At 47.0% G+C, this 14,303-nt stretch overlaps 1 protein-coding gene across 1 annotated transcript in view; it reads right to left on the bottom strand.

Moving 5' to 3' along the window:
- Positions 1-13,776, bottom strand: part of GRIP2 (glutamate receptor interacting protein 2) — a 47,174-nt gene extending 33,398 nt beyond the window's left edge. Inside the window, exons 1-6 of the mRNA XM_055079580.1 lie at positions 13,740-13,776; positions 11,906-12,254; positions 11,253-11,398; positions 10,447-10,527; positions 8,813-8,879; positions 8,568-8,713 (exon numbers count right to left, since the gene is read on the bottom strand). Coding sequence (XP_054935555.1) covers positions 8,568-8,713; positions 8,813-8,879; positions 10,447-10,527; positions 11,253-11,398; positions 11,906-12,254; positions 13,740-13,776 — 826 coding nt within the window. The remainder of the gene's footprint in view (positions 1-8,567; positions 8,714-8,812; positions 8,880-10,446; positions 10,528-11,252; positions 11,399-11,905; positions 12,255-13,739) is intronic.
- Positions 13,777-14,303: the final 527 nt, after the last annotated feature.

Genomic DNA, 14,303 nt, shown 5'->3' with positions numbered 1-14,303 from the left:
ACCATTGCAACAAAAAGAATAAAATACCTAGGAATAAACCTACCTAAAGAGACAAAAGACCTGCACTCAGAAAACTATAAGACACTGATGAAAGAAATCAAAGATGACACAAACAGATGGAGAGATATACCATGTTCTTGGATTGGAAGAATCAATATTATGAAAATGACTATACTACCCAACACAATCTACAGATTCAATGCAACCCCTATCAAATTACCAATCTCATTTTTCACAGAATTAGAACAAAAAATTTTACAACTTGTATGGAAACACAAAAGACCCTGAATACCCAAAGCAATCTTGAGAGAGCAGACTCCCTGACTTCAGTCTATACTACAAAGCTACAGTAATCAAGACAATATGGTACTGGCACAAAAACAGAAATATAGATCATGGAACAGGATAGAAAGCCCAGAGATAAACCCACACACCTAGGGTCAACTAATCTATGACAAAGGAGGCAAGGATATATCAATGGAGAAAAGACAGTCTCTTCAATAAGTAGTGCTGGGAAAACTGGACAGCTACATGTAAAAGAATGAAATTAGAAAACTCCCTAACACCATACACAAAAATAAACTCAAAATGGATTCGAGGGCTTCCCTGGTGACGCAGTGGTTGAGAGTCCGCCTGCCGACGCAGGGACACGGGTTCGTGCTCTGGTCTGGGAAGATCCCACATGCCGCGGAGCAGCTAGGCCCATGAGCCACAGCCGCTGAGCCTGCGCGTCCAGAGCCTGTGCTCTGCAACAAGAGAGGCCGCGATAGTGAGAGGCCCGTGCACTGCGATGAAGAGTAGCCCCCGCTTGCCACAACTAGAGAAAGCCCTCGCACAGAAACAGAGACCCAACACAGCAAAAATAAATAAATTAATAAACTCCTACCCCCAACATCTTCTTTAAAAAAACAAACCAACAGACAAACAACCCAATCAAAAAATGAGCCAGAAGTCCTAAATAGACATTTCTCCAAAGAAGACATACAGATGGCCAAGAAGCACATGAAAAGCTGCTCAGCCTCACTAATTATTAGAGAAATGCAAATCAAAACTACAATGAGGTATCACCTCACACCAGTTAGAATGGGCATCATCAGAAAATCTACAAACAACAAATACTGGAGAGGGTGTGGACAAAAGGGAACCCTCTTGCACTGTTGGTAGGAATGTAAATTGATACAGCCACTATGGAGGACAGTATGGAGGTTCCTTAAAAAACTAAAAATAGAATTACCTTATGACCCAGCAATCCCACTACTGGGCATACACCCAGAGGAAACCATAATTCAAAAAGACACATGCATCCCAATGTTCATTGCAGCACTATTTACAATAGCTGGGTCATGGAAGCAACCTAAATGCCCATCAACGTTTAGGATATTTAGACGAATGGATAAGGAAGATGTGGTACATATACACAATGGAATATTACCCATAAAACGGAACGAAACTGGGTCATTTGTAGAGACGTGGATGGATCTAGAGACTGTCATACAGAGTGAAGTAAGTCAGAAAGAGAAAAACAAATATCGTATATTAACTCACATATGTGGAACCTAGAAAAATGGTACAGATGAACCGGTTTGCAGGGCAGAAATAGAGACACAGATGTAGGGAACAAACGTATGGACACCAAGGGGGGAGAAGTGGCAGGGGTGTGGTGGTGGTGGTGGGATGAATTGGGAGATTGGGATTGACATATATACACTAATGTGTATGAAATAGATAACTAAAAAGAACCTGCTGTATAAAAAATTAAATTCAAAAATTCCAAGAAAAAAATTCACCCATTGCCTCAACATTAATTGACCTCTTCCCACAGCCAATAATTCATCCATTCCCTCAGCCATTAATACACCTTTCCCTCATGATACTGATACACCCATTCCTCAGCCATTGTTCATTTATTTCCTCAAAAACTAATACAAGCATTCACGCAGCCATAAATTCAACCATTGCCTCAGCTATTAATTTATCTATTCCCACAGGCATTAATATAGCCATTTTCTTATGCCATTCATCCACCCATTCCCTTGCCATTTACTCACCCATTACTTCAGCCATTAATTTACCTATACCCTCAGCCAAAATTCACCCAATCCCTAAGCCATTAATTCGCCTATTCCTTCCACCATTAATACACCAATTCCCTCACGTCTAATACACCCATTCCCTCAGCCATTAGGTCACCCATTCCCTCATGACATTAATTTACCCCTTCCTTCATCTCTTATACACACATTCCCTCAGCCCTTAATTCATCCATTGCCTCTCCATTAATTCACCACTCCTCTCAGCCATTAATTCATCCATTCCATCACCCATTAATATACCCGTGCTTCATGCCATTAATACACCCATTCTCCCAGCCATTAATTCATCTATTTCCTCAGCATTAATACAACCATTGCCTCCTGCCATTAATCAACCCATTCCCTCAACCATTAATAAACACTTTCCTTCAGTCATTATTACACTCATTCCCTTAGCCACTAATACACCCATTCCATAGCCACTAATTCACTCATTCCCTCAGCCATTAATTCACCCATTTCCTCATGCCACTGATACATCCATTCCCTCATGACATTGATACACCTATCGCTCAGCCATTGTTCATTTATTCCCTCAAAAACTAATACATGCATTTCCTCAGCCTTTAATTCACCCACCACCTCAGCCCTTAATTCACCTATTCCTTCAGCCATTACTTGAACTATTCCCTCAGCCATTAATTCAGCCATCCTCTCAGCCTTTGATACACCAATTCCATCAGCATTTAATACACACATTCCCACACCCATTAATTCAACCCATTCTCTCAGCCATTAATTCAGCCAATCCCTCAGCCATTACTTCACAGATTCCCTCAGCAATAATTCACCCATTCCTTCAGCTATTAATTCACCCATTCCCTCTGCTGTTGATAAACCTCAGCCACTGACATACCTATTCCTTCATGCCATTATTCACCCATTCCCTTGTCCCTAATAATGATTCCCTCAGCCATTAATTCACCCATTCCCTCAGCCCTAATATAGACTTCCTCAGCTATTCAGCCATTTCCTCAGCCATTAATCCATCCACTCCCTCAGCCATTAATATATCCATTCTCTCAGCCATTAATTCACCCATTCCCTCATGCCATTAACCCACCCATTCCCTCGGCCCTCAAACAAGCTTTCAGCCACCTATTAATTCATCCATTCTCTCAGCCACAAATACACGATTTCCATAAATCATTAATTCACCTATTCCCTCGGCCATATTTCACTCATTCTATCCACCATTTGTCTTTCCACTCATTCTCTAAGGCACTAATGCACCCAGTCCCTCAGGCATTAATTCACCTATTCCCTCAGCTATTAGTTCTGCCATTTCGTCAGCCACATTCACCCATTTCCTAAGACATTGGTTCATCCATTCCATTACACTCAAATACATCCATTCACTCAGCTATTAACTCACCCTTTCCCTCTGCTATTCCCTCATCCATTAATACACCCATTCTTCAATCCATTAATGCACCCCTTCCCTCATGCCACTAGTTCACCCATTCCCTCAGCCACTAATACAGCCTTTCCCTCCACATTAATTCACCCATTCCCTCAGCCACTAATACAGCCTTTCCCTCCACATTAATTCACCCATTCCCTCAGCTGTTATGACTCATTCCGTCAGCCATTAATTCACCCATTCTGTCCACCATTAAGTCAGCCATTTTATCACCCATTATTTCACCCATTCTTTCAGCCACTAATACACCTCTTCCGGCAGCTATTCATTCATCCATGCCCTCTCATCCATTAATTTACTGATTACCGTAGGAATTAGTTCACCCATTCCCCCAGGCAATAATTCACCCATTAACTCAACTATTAATTCACCTTATCCCTCAGCCCTTAATACACCCATTCCCTGAGCCATTGAAACACCTATTCCTTCATCTATAATATACCCATTGTCTCATGCCATTAATACAACCATTCCCTCAGCCATTAAATACACCAATTGTTTTATGCCTATACACCCATTCACTCAGCAGTTAGTTCACCCATATCCCCTGCCATTAATTCAGCCAGTCCCTCAGCCATTATTTCATCCATTCCCAAAGCCTTTGATACACCAATTCCCTCAACCATTAATACACACATTCCCCCATCCACTAATTCACTCATTCACACCTCCATCAATTCACCCATTCCCTCAGCCATTTATTCAGTTTTCCCTCAGCCATTAACTCAGCCAATCCTTCACCCACTAAATCACCCACTCCTCAGCCATTAATTCACCCATTCTCTCCAACATTAAGCCAGCCATATTCGCATCCACTGTTTCACCCATTCTTGCAGCCACTAATATACCTCCTGCAGCCATTCATCCATTCATTCCCTCAGCCATTAATTCACTAGTTAACTTAGGAATTAGTTCACTTACTACCTCAGCCATTAGTTTATCCATTCTCTCAGCCATTAATTTACCCATCCCCTCAACCATTAATTTACCCAATCCCTGAGCCATTAATACACCTATCCCCTTATCTATAATATATCCATTCCCTCAGGCCATTAATACACCCATTCCTTCAGCCATTAATTCATCTATTCCCCCAGCCATTAATACACTCACTTCCTCTTGGCATTAATTAATGCATACCCTCAGCCCTAATACAGACTTTCCTTCAGCTATTAATTCATCTATCCGCTCAGCCACTAACCCACCATTTCCATAAGTCATTAATTCACCCATTTTTTTCTGCCATAAGTTCAGTCATTCTCTAAGCCACTAATGCACCCAGTTCCTCCAAGCATTAACTCACCTATTACATCAGCCATTAGTTCACCCATTCCATAAGCTACATTCGCCCATTTCTTAAGAAATTAGTTCACCCATTCCCTCAAACAGTAATACACCCATTTTCTAGGCGACTAATGCACCCATTCTCTCACCCATTAATTCAGCCAATCCCTGAGACATTCTCTCGGCCATTAATTAAACTATTTCTTCAGCCATTCCCCCATTCTCTCAGCCACAAATACATCCACATCTTCGGCCATTAATGCACCCATTTTCTCAGGTATTAATTCACCCGCCGTGTCAGTCATTAATACAGCCAATCCCTCAGCCATTACTTCAGCCATTCCCATAGCCTTTGATACAGCAATTCCCTTAACCATTAATACACACACTCCTCCAGCCATTAATTCACCCATACCCGTCTGTTAATTCACCCATCCCTAGCCATTAATTCATCCATTTCCTCAGCCATTAATTTACCCATTCCCTCTACCATTAATTCACCCATTCTTTCTGCCTTAGTTCACCCGTAGTAATCCACGAATCCACCCAGTCCTTCAGGCATTAATTCACACATTCCCTCTGCCATTAGTTCACTCATTCCCTCAACCACTAATACACCCATTTACTAGGCCTTCAATGCACCCATTCTCTCAGCCATTAATTCAGCCATTCCCTTAGCCATCAATGCACACATTTCTCCATTTCATTTTTTTATTTTATTGTTTAAAAAATTTTTTTTGATGATGACCATTTTTAAGGTCTTTTTAAACTGCTACAATATTGCTTCTGTTTTATGTTTTGGTTTTTGGCCGCGAGGCACGTGGGATCTTAGCTCCCCGACCAGGTATCAAACCCACATCCCCTGCATTGGAAGGCAAAGTCTTAAACACTGGACTGCCAGGGAAGTCCCTCTCCATTTCATTTAAATCATACACTCTGGCATCCATTAATACACCCATTCCCTCAGCCACTCATACACCCATAACCTAGGTCACTAATGCACCCATTCCTTCAGCCATTACTGCAGCTAGTCCCTCAGCCATTAATACAGCATTCTCTCAGCCTTTGATACACCAATTCCCTCAGCTATTAATACTGTACACACATTCCCACGTCCATTAATTCACCCATTCCCGTATCCATTAATTCACCTTTTCTCTCAGCCATTAATTCAGGCATTCTCTCAGCCATTAATTCACCCATCTCTAAGTCATTAACACACCTATTCCCTCAGCCACTAATACACTCATTCCTTTAGTCATTACTTCACACATTCCCTCAGCCGCAATTCACCTATTCCGGCAGCCATTAATACACCAATTCCCTAATGCCTAATACACCCATTCTCTTAGCAATTAGTCCACCCATGCCCTCATGCCATTAATACACCCATTCCCTTTCTCATTTATAAACCCATTCGCTCAACCATCAGTTCACTGTTACCTCAATCATTAGTTCACAGGTCCCTGAGCCATTAGTTTATCCATTGCCTCATCCCTTAATACACCCATTCCTTCAGGCACTCAATCACACTTTCCTTTAGCCACTAATCCTCAGCCATTATTTAAGCCATTCCCTCAGCCTTTGATACACCAATTCCCTCAGGCACTAATACATACATTCTCACATCCATTAATTCACCCATTTCCTCAGCCATTAATTGAGACAATCCCCGAGCCATTACTTCAGGCATTCTCTCCACCATTAATTCAGCCAATCCCTCAGCCATTAATTCACCCATACCCTGAGTCATTAACTCACCTATTCCTTCAGCCATTAATACACTCATTCCCTCAGTCATTACTTTACACATTCACTCAGCCATTAATTCACCTCTTCCCTCTGCCATTAATACACCAATTCCCTCATGCCTAAAATACCCATACTCTTAGCCATTAGTTCATCCATTCCCTCATGCCATTATGGAGCCATTGCCTTGACCATTATGTCACCCATTCCCTAAGCCATTAATTCAACTATTTCCTCATGCCATTAATTTACCCATTCCCTGAGCCCTAATACACACATTCCTGCAGGCTTTAATTCACCCATTCCGTCTCCATTAATTCACCACTCCCCTCAGCCATTAACTCATCCATTCCTGAACTCATTAATATACCCAATGCCTCAACCAATAACATACCCATTCCATCATGCCATTAAAACACCTATTCCCTCAGCCTGTAGTTCACTCATTCCCTTAGCCCGGTAATCACCCATTCCCTCATGCCATTAATTCACCCTTTCCCTCAGCTCTAATCCAAAGATTCCCTCAGCCATTAATACATCCATTCCATCATGCCATTTAAACACCTATTCTCTCCACCTTTAGTTCACCCCTTCCCTCAGCCTTCAATTCACCCATTCCCACATGCTGTTAATTCACCCATTCCCTAAGCCCTAATATAGATTTCCTCAGCCATTAATTCAGCCTTTCCCTAAGCCACTAACTCACCCATGCCTTCATGCCATTAATACACCCATTCCTTCATGCCATTAATACACCCATTCCCTAAGCCATTAATTCACCCATTCCCTCTCCATTAATTCACCACTGTTCTCAGCCATTAATTCATCCATTCCTTCAGCCATTAATACACCCATTCTCTCAGCCATTAATTCATCTATTTCCTCAGCCATTAATACACCCATTGCCTCCTGCCATTAATTTACCCATTCCCTCAACCATTAATGCACCCATTTTCACTACCATTAGTTCAACCATTTCCTGACGCCATTAATACACCCTTTCCATCAGCCTAATTCATCTACTCTCTCAGCCACTCATACACCTATTCCTCCAGCCATTAATACAGCTACTCCCTCTGCCATTAATTCACCCATTACCTCACTCAGCCATTATATCACCCATTCCTTTTGCCACTAATACACCCATCCTTTCATGCAAGTAACACACCTATTTCCTCAGCCATTAGCTCAAACATTCTGTCAGTCATTAATTCACCCATTCCCCCAGCATTAATACATCCATTCCCCCATGCCAGGACTTCAGATGGCACCAGCTGAGGCCATCTTCTGCTTCCAGAAATGTCTCCTTCCACTCAAACAGCTATTCTAAAAAGAACAGAAATGTGGAAGCAGCATTTTATAATAAAGATTTCACACACCACACAAAATAGCGAGGATATGGTGGTGATGATAATATCGATGATAAGAAGACCTCAGATTTCCAGCTTGTCTTAAAAAAATTTGAAAGCTGCCCACAAGTGATCCTCTTTCCCAGGGCGGGAGCTGGCAGCTGCCCATCTGAACAAGAGATTCTCTCCCCTTCCTTCCGTCTACCCATACCTTCAGCCCAATTCACTCACTCCTGTCAGCTGTCCAGCCTCAGATGTGTATTGTTTTTCTTACCTTCAGCCCAATTCACTCACTCCTGTCAGCTGTCCAGCCTCAGACGTGTCTGAGCTTGCGGCCTCGGCTTACTCACAGCCACCCGTGCAGCGGTACTTCTCCCACCCCCACCCGTTCATCGTCCCACCCAGTCATTTGCCCACAGCGGCTTTGTGCACGCCTTGTTGGATCCAAGCTGCCGGCAAACTCCAGCCAACCTCGCAAGGGCCCTTGGAGAAGCCCAGACGCGGGGGTAGGGAGAAATCTGCCATCCCCCCGCCCGCATCCTCATTCAAGGGGTCTCCACCAGCAGCCCCTGGGTGGCGCCCACCACGCTCCCTCCTTGGCCGCAGGGAGCCCCGGATTGCCAGCCGGGCAGGGTCGGGGGCTGGCGCTGGAGCGGTCGGGGCCCTCACCAGAGTCGTCCTCGTCCTTGCGAATCTTCAGCTTCACCAGGTCCTCGCACTGGCGCAGGATTTGTACAGCGTCCTCCACGGGGCAGTTGTCCAGGCGGATGTTGTCGATGGCCAGCAGCTTGTCGCCCGGCTCGAGGGTGCCAGTCCTGCAGGAGCAGGGCGGGGACAGGAAGGAGGCCGGCACACGCAGGCCCCGAGCCCACCCTCGTGGGCCAGCCCCCCCGCCCTGCCAGGGGTTCCCCTACCTGTGCGCCACGCTGCCTTTCTTGACGTCGGAGATGACCAGGGGCTCCCCTCGCTTCCTGCTGGCCGCTGGGGGGAAGGAGCCATGAAGCCCACCTTTGGCCACCTCAGCCTTGCGGGGCCCAGGAGCCGGGCGTAGACTTGGAGCCACGCGGCCTGCTCCCACAGCTCCCTGGCTGGGTGACTGTGGGAAAATCAGCTTCCCTCTCTGTGCCTCAATTTCCCCTCTGTAAAATGGGGATGAGGCCACAGAGTTCACGGGGACATCAGAGACGAACTAGACAAAGTGGGACAACACCTCCCATGCTCAGCCCATCTCCCAGCAAACGGAGCTCCCTGAGGGGCCGTGGCTGGCTGGTGTCTGTGTCCCCAGCACCTGGCACAGGGCCAGGTCCCAGAACTAGGTGACTTCAACGATTGAGTTCTCCCTTCCCCCGCGGCAGGGAATGCTGGCTGCCACGGCTCTCAGCAGGATCCCGCTGGGGAATGGCTTTTGGCTGAGGGAGCAGCCTCACCCAATAAAATGCCTGCGCCCAATGACTGGTTCACGCAGTGGTGCCAAGGCACGGCTCCCAGCCTCGGCTCAGGACAACTCCCGTGGCCTCCCCAGCAAAGAGCTCCCCGTGGGACTGGCCGAGCCCTCTACCGGGACTACCTACGTTGCAGCACAGCTCCTCCCTCTGCCTGGTCCTGAGGCCGCCTCCGCCCACAGGTGTTGATCCTGAGAGCCCTCCTCAATAAGGCCCCTGCAGGTAACTCCTAGCGTGAAAAGCTGTTTCCCGGGGAGCACGATCTACGACAATGGGTGGCTGAGTTTTCCTGCAGGAAGAATCCATTTGGGCTAATGGGTTTTTCCATGAGTGACCAGGTGTAAGGCGGTCCTTCGAGCCCAGGCAGCAGCTTTGCCAATGAGACAAAGGTGCCCCTTCTAATTAGTCTGTTGAGAATATGTTAGAAAACTCTAAGTGTACCTTGAATGGGCACCTCGTGTCCTGTACAACCTGGGCAACTGCACCTGGTGGCCCTGCCCAGAGGTTCCTGGGCTGGAAGAAGCTTCTCCCCCTCGATTGCTTAAACTTCCACCGCCACTGACTGCAGGGTCGGGGGCAGGAAGGGGCTGCAGCAGCAGCCCTTCTGGACAGTTACCCCTCCGGGGCGTGATGAGGAGACGGCAGGAGATGAAGTCAGAGGACTTCGGCTTTTCCTGAGTGAGATGCAGGCTGGGGAGGGTTCTGACTGTTCCCATGCTTACGTATTCTACCTTTCTCTTTCCATTCTGCAGTCCCTCACTTTCATTCCTTCAACAAACATGAATTGAGCACCTACTGTGTTCTCGGCCTTTTCTGCGCCCTGGGAACACAGAGGCAAACAGAAAACTAAACCTGGCCTGTATGTCTGGCGCCTTACGAACCACTTCACTACCCCTGGAGACGAAAAAGGCCAGGAGATTCCCATTGTGCAGAACGGCACACCGAGGCCTTGAGAAGCCTCGCCTCAGGACACGCAACCGGGCACTGCGGTGGAGGGAAGCCACGTCAGCCAGCCCTCCCTCCCACCCAGAGCCTTCCCTCCCGGCCAGGTGCTGGGCGTTTCCTCGGGGCAGGCAGAGAGCCTCCCTTGCGGGGACGGGACTCACAGCTGATGGTGATGCCCAGCTCCACGCCACGCCTCTTGGGCAGCTTCACGTGGAAGGTGCCGCTGCTCGGGATGACGGACTCTGGGCGCAGACAGACACACAGCCACGTGAGACTCGAGGGAAGGGCCTCAGGGAGTCCCTGCCCCACACCCATTCTGGTCCAGGGGGGAGGGACCGCAAACAACCCCATCCTGCTTCTTGCAGCCACAGATGAGGAAACTGAGGCATGGCGCACTGACTTGTCGGAGACAAGCACGCACCGGGTCAGACCAGAGGCAGGACCAGAAGCCGAACTTTATGGCTGCCGCCCCACCGGGGGCCCCGTGGCCCAGCCCGATCCCTTCGGATCCAGCAATGACTTACTGGGCGCCCCTCACGGGCCGGGCCTCAGCTGGTGCTTTCACACACTTTATCTCATCTAGTCTGAACAACGCCCCTTGTGATGGAGGATTCTCTTCCCTATTTTACACTGGGGGGAACTAAGGGTGGGGGAGGAAGGGTCCTGTCCCAAGTCTCACAGTGTCCAAATCACACAACCAGAATTCTAACCGAGTTGTTTGGGGGCCTTTGCATAAGCCCTCATCCCACCCCCGCCCCCAGCTCCTGTTCCACTGCAAAAACCATCATCAGCCCTCACGCTGGCAAGTGCAATTCCTTCCACCGCGGCCAGTGCCCTTCTCCCACCATCAGTGCCAGGGACACATTGCAAATGCGGGGAGAAGGATCAGGGCAGGGCGGGAGGTTGCGGGGAGAGGAGGGAGCCCAGGGTCCCGAAGGAGAAGAGGAAGCTCGGGGCACCCACTCACCGGCAACGTCAAACTCCACCTCCAGCACGACCCTGTGGGCCAGCGCCGCGTCCCGCAGCAGCTGGTTGGCTTCCTCCGTCGTCCCGTCCTCGGTGGCAATGCCATTGATGGCCAGGATGCGGTCCCCTACCTGCAGCAGCCCACACCTGAACCGGGCAGCCCGGCCGAGAGAAGAGGCCCCACGGGGGGCAGGAACATTGCGAAGGAGCAGGGCCAGGCCCAAAGCTGGGCCCCACCTCCCGGGCGGGGGAGGAGCGCTCAGCCCCACCCTGTGCCAGCTGTAGACCCTCAGGCAGTTTACCACAGGACTCTGGCTAAAGTGTGACCTTGCTGGGCCTGTTTCTCTGTCTGTCCAATGCGGACGACGCCATGCCTTAGGAGATGTATATAGAGGACTCTGACCTCAGACACACAGGGGTTCACGTCCTGGGTCACTCGAGTTGTGTGACCCTAGGCGGGTGAATCAGCTTCTCTGAGCCTCAGATTCCTCATCTACAAAATGGGGCCGGTAACGGGGTTGACCTGATAGTTGATGAGATACAACTGTGCAGGCAGGCTTGGTGTGTGACTTGGTTTTTCCCTGGCTGCCCGTAAGCCCCCCACCCCCGAATGGGAGAGTGGTAGGCCCAGTGGGCTGGGGGCAGTAGGCTCACCTCTCCGCCGGGCCGTCAGGCTCAATAAAACGCACGAGGGGTGGGGAGGACAGGGTCTCGGTGGCGAAGATTCCTCCCTGCAGCTGAAGACCGAAGCCGCTGAGGGGGTCTCCGCAGAGCACGACCTCGGTGGTCTCTGCGCGCACAATCTGGCCGCCTGGCCCCACGGTGCTGGAGGCCAGCGACACTGCAGGGCAGGCAGGCACGGCGCTCAGGGCACAGCCCCGGGGACGCCTTCCTGCCAAAGCCCACCCTCCCTCGGCCCAGCCACCTGAAGTCAGCGAGGTGAGTGAGCGGGAGGCCTGACTGGCCCGGGGTGGGGCGGGGCAAGTCGAGGCCCGTGCTGAGCCTTGGTTTCCTCACCTGAGCAATGAGTCCCACCTGGCAGAGCTGTGGCAAGGATTAAGGAAGACCGCTCCCGGGACTGCCGTGTTGTAAAACACGGGCTCTGAGGGTCGGTGATATCATGTCATGTCATGTTGTGCGATGTTATATTTCAATTTATTTTATTATTATATCCTATACCAAATAGCACATTATATTACTGTTAGATATGATAGTATATATTATGCCATTTTGGGTAACAGCTTTATTGAGATACAGTTCGGCTACCACAGTATACACCCACAGAGTGTACAATTCAACACTCTGTTTTTAGTATATTGAATATTTAGTACGTTCAAGTTGTACAGCCATCCCCTCACTCAATTTGGGGACATTTTCAATCCCTTAAAGAAACCCTGTTTCCTTTAGCTAATCACCCAAATCCTCCCATCTCTTCCAGCCCTAAGCAACCACTAATCTACTTTCAATGTCTTTAGAGTTGCCTATTCTGGATATTTCATATCAATGGAATCATACTATACATGATCTTTTGTGTCTGGTTTCTTTCAATTAGCATAACGTTTTCAGGATTCATCCATGTAGCACATATCAAAATTCCCTTCCTTCTTGAAGCTAATACCTAACTGTATGATGATACCATTTTCTTAATCCATCCACTGATGGACATCTGGGTTGTTTCCACCTTTTGGGTATTATGAATAACATTGTATAAACATGTGTAAATATGTTTTTGGGTGAACATGACATATGTTTTCATTTTTCTTGGGCATTTACTTAAGAGTGGAATTTCTGGGTCATATGATAACTCTGTTTAACTATTTGATGTGTTATTTAATATATTTTATTTTATATTCCATATATAAAATACATTTGTATTATTAATATGGGTAAGGATATCGATAAGGATATCAATTATTAAATAAAACTTCTAATTACGGGGCACGAACCCGCGTCCCCTGCATCGGCAGGCGGATTCTCAACCACTGCGCCACCAGGGAAGCCCCACTGTTGTGTCTTTATATATTATTTTCTTATACTATTATATATTATATATACAGTACAATATATGTAACACTTTATTGTTGGGTATATTGTGTTATTATATTTATATTCATTATTTTTTTCACTATTGATTTTTTCACTATTTCATTATTTTTTCACCTCAATGATAAGAATTGTACCTGGAACACTGGAGGTGTTCAAAAACTTTTATTTAACTAATTAATTGTTATCATCAAGGAAGGAGACAGGTAAGGGGTCCCAAGAGTCCCCAGGCTCCATAAGCTCCTGCCTGTGAACGACACTTCTGAACCTTTTCACCTACACACCCCCTGCTTCAGTGGGTGACAAAGGTGGCTGGTAAAGGTGTATTGTATCTCTCATCTGACTCTGAATTCTGTTTCCCTTTTCAACTTGGCTGCCAGGAAGCTCATAACCATATTTAGCTCCTTTCGGGTGCCAGATGACTTATATTTCTCTCTTCCCTCACCTGGTTCAATCCTAAATGGCCCAGTCTGACCTTCCATTCTTTCTGGAGGCCTCCCCAACTCACACGGAAGGAGACTGGGAACACTTTCAACATCAACAAAGGAAAGGTTCTTCCCAGGAAAGATTTCAAAATTCTGGGTATTCTTGTGACTTTTGCTACTTCCACATGTTTCCTGCATTATCATTCATTACTATTTGTCTTTACATTTATTCATTTTTAAAAATACTTTAATACCTTCATTTCAAAAGGAACTATATATAGTGATCATAAATAAAGAGAAATGTTTATAAGCAAAAGTTAAGTAGAAATATATGTCTAATAAAACTAAAAATCACTACATTCTGGATGGCTCGTTTCAGGCCTGTGTGTCTCTGTCTTAGGGAAAATTAACAAATGTCAGAGAGGTGGTAAAGACAAAGTAACACCACACCCTGGAATGGATCAGAGGGCTGAAGGAGAGAAAAATGAAATGGAGTTACTGTGAGACCTTCGTGCAAATCTGAAAAGGCATCCTTTCCTCAAGACACTTTGCCACCACCTGCTGGGAATTTTTCAAAATAAAAA

This window comes from Physeter macrocephalus, chromosome 18 (genome assembly GCF_002837175.3).
Source record: "Physeter macrocephalus isolate SW-GA chromosome 18, ASM283717v5, whole genome shotgun sequence".
Taxonomy (NCBI): domain Eukaryota; kingdom Metazoa; phylum Chordata; class Mammalia; order Artiodactyla; family Physeteridae; genus Physeter; species Physeter macrocephalus.
The sequence above is the reverse complement of the archived record's forward strand: the minus strand, read 5'-3'. Positions and strand labels throughout refer to the sequence as shown.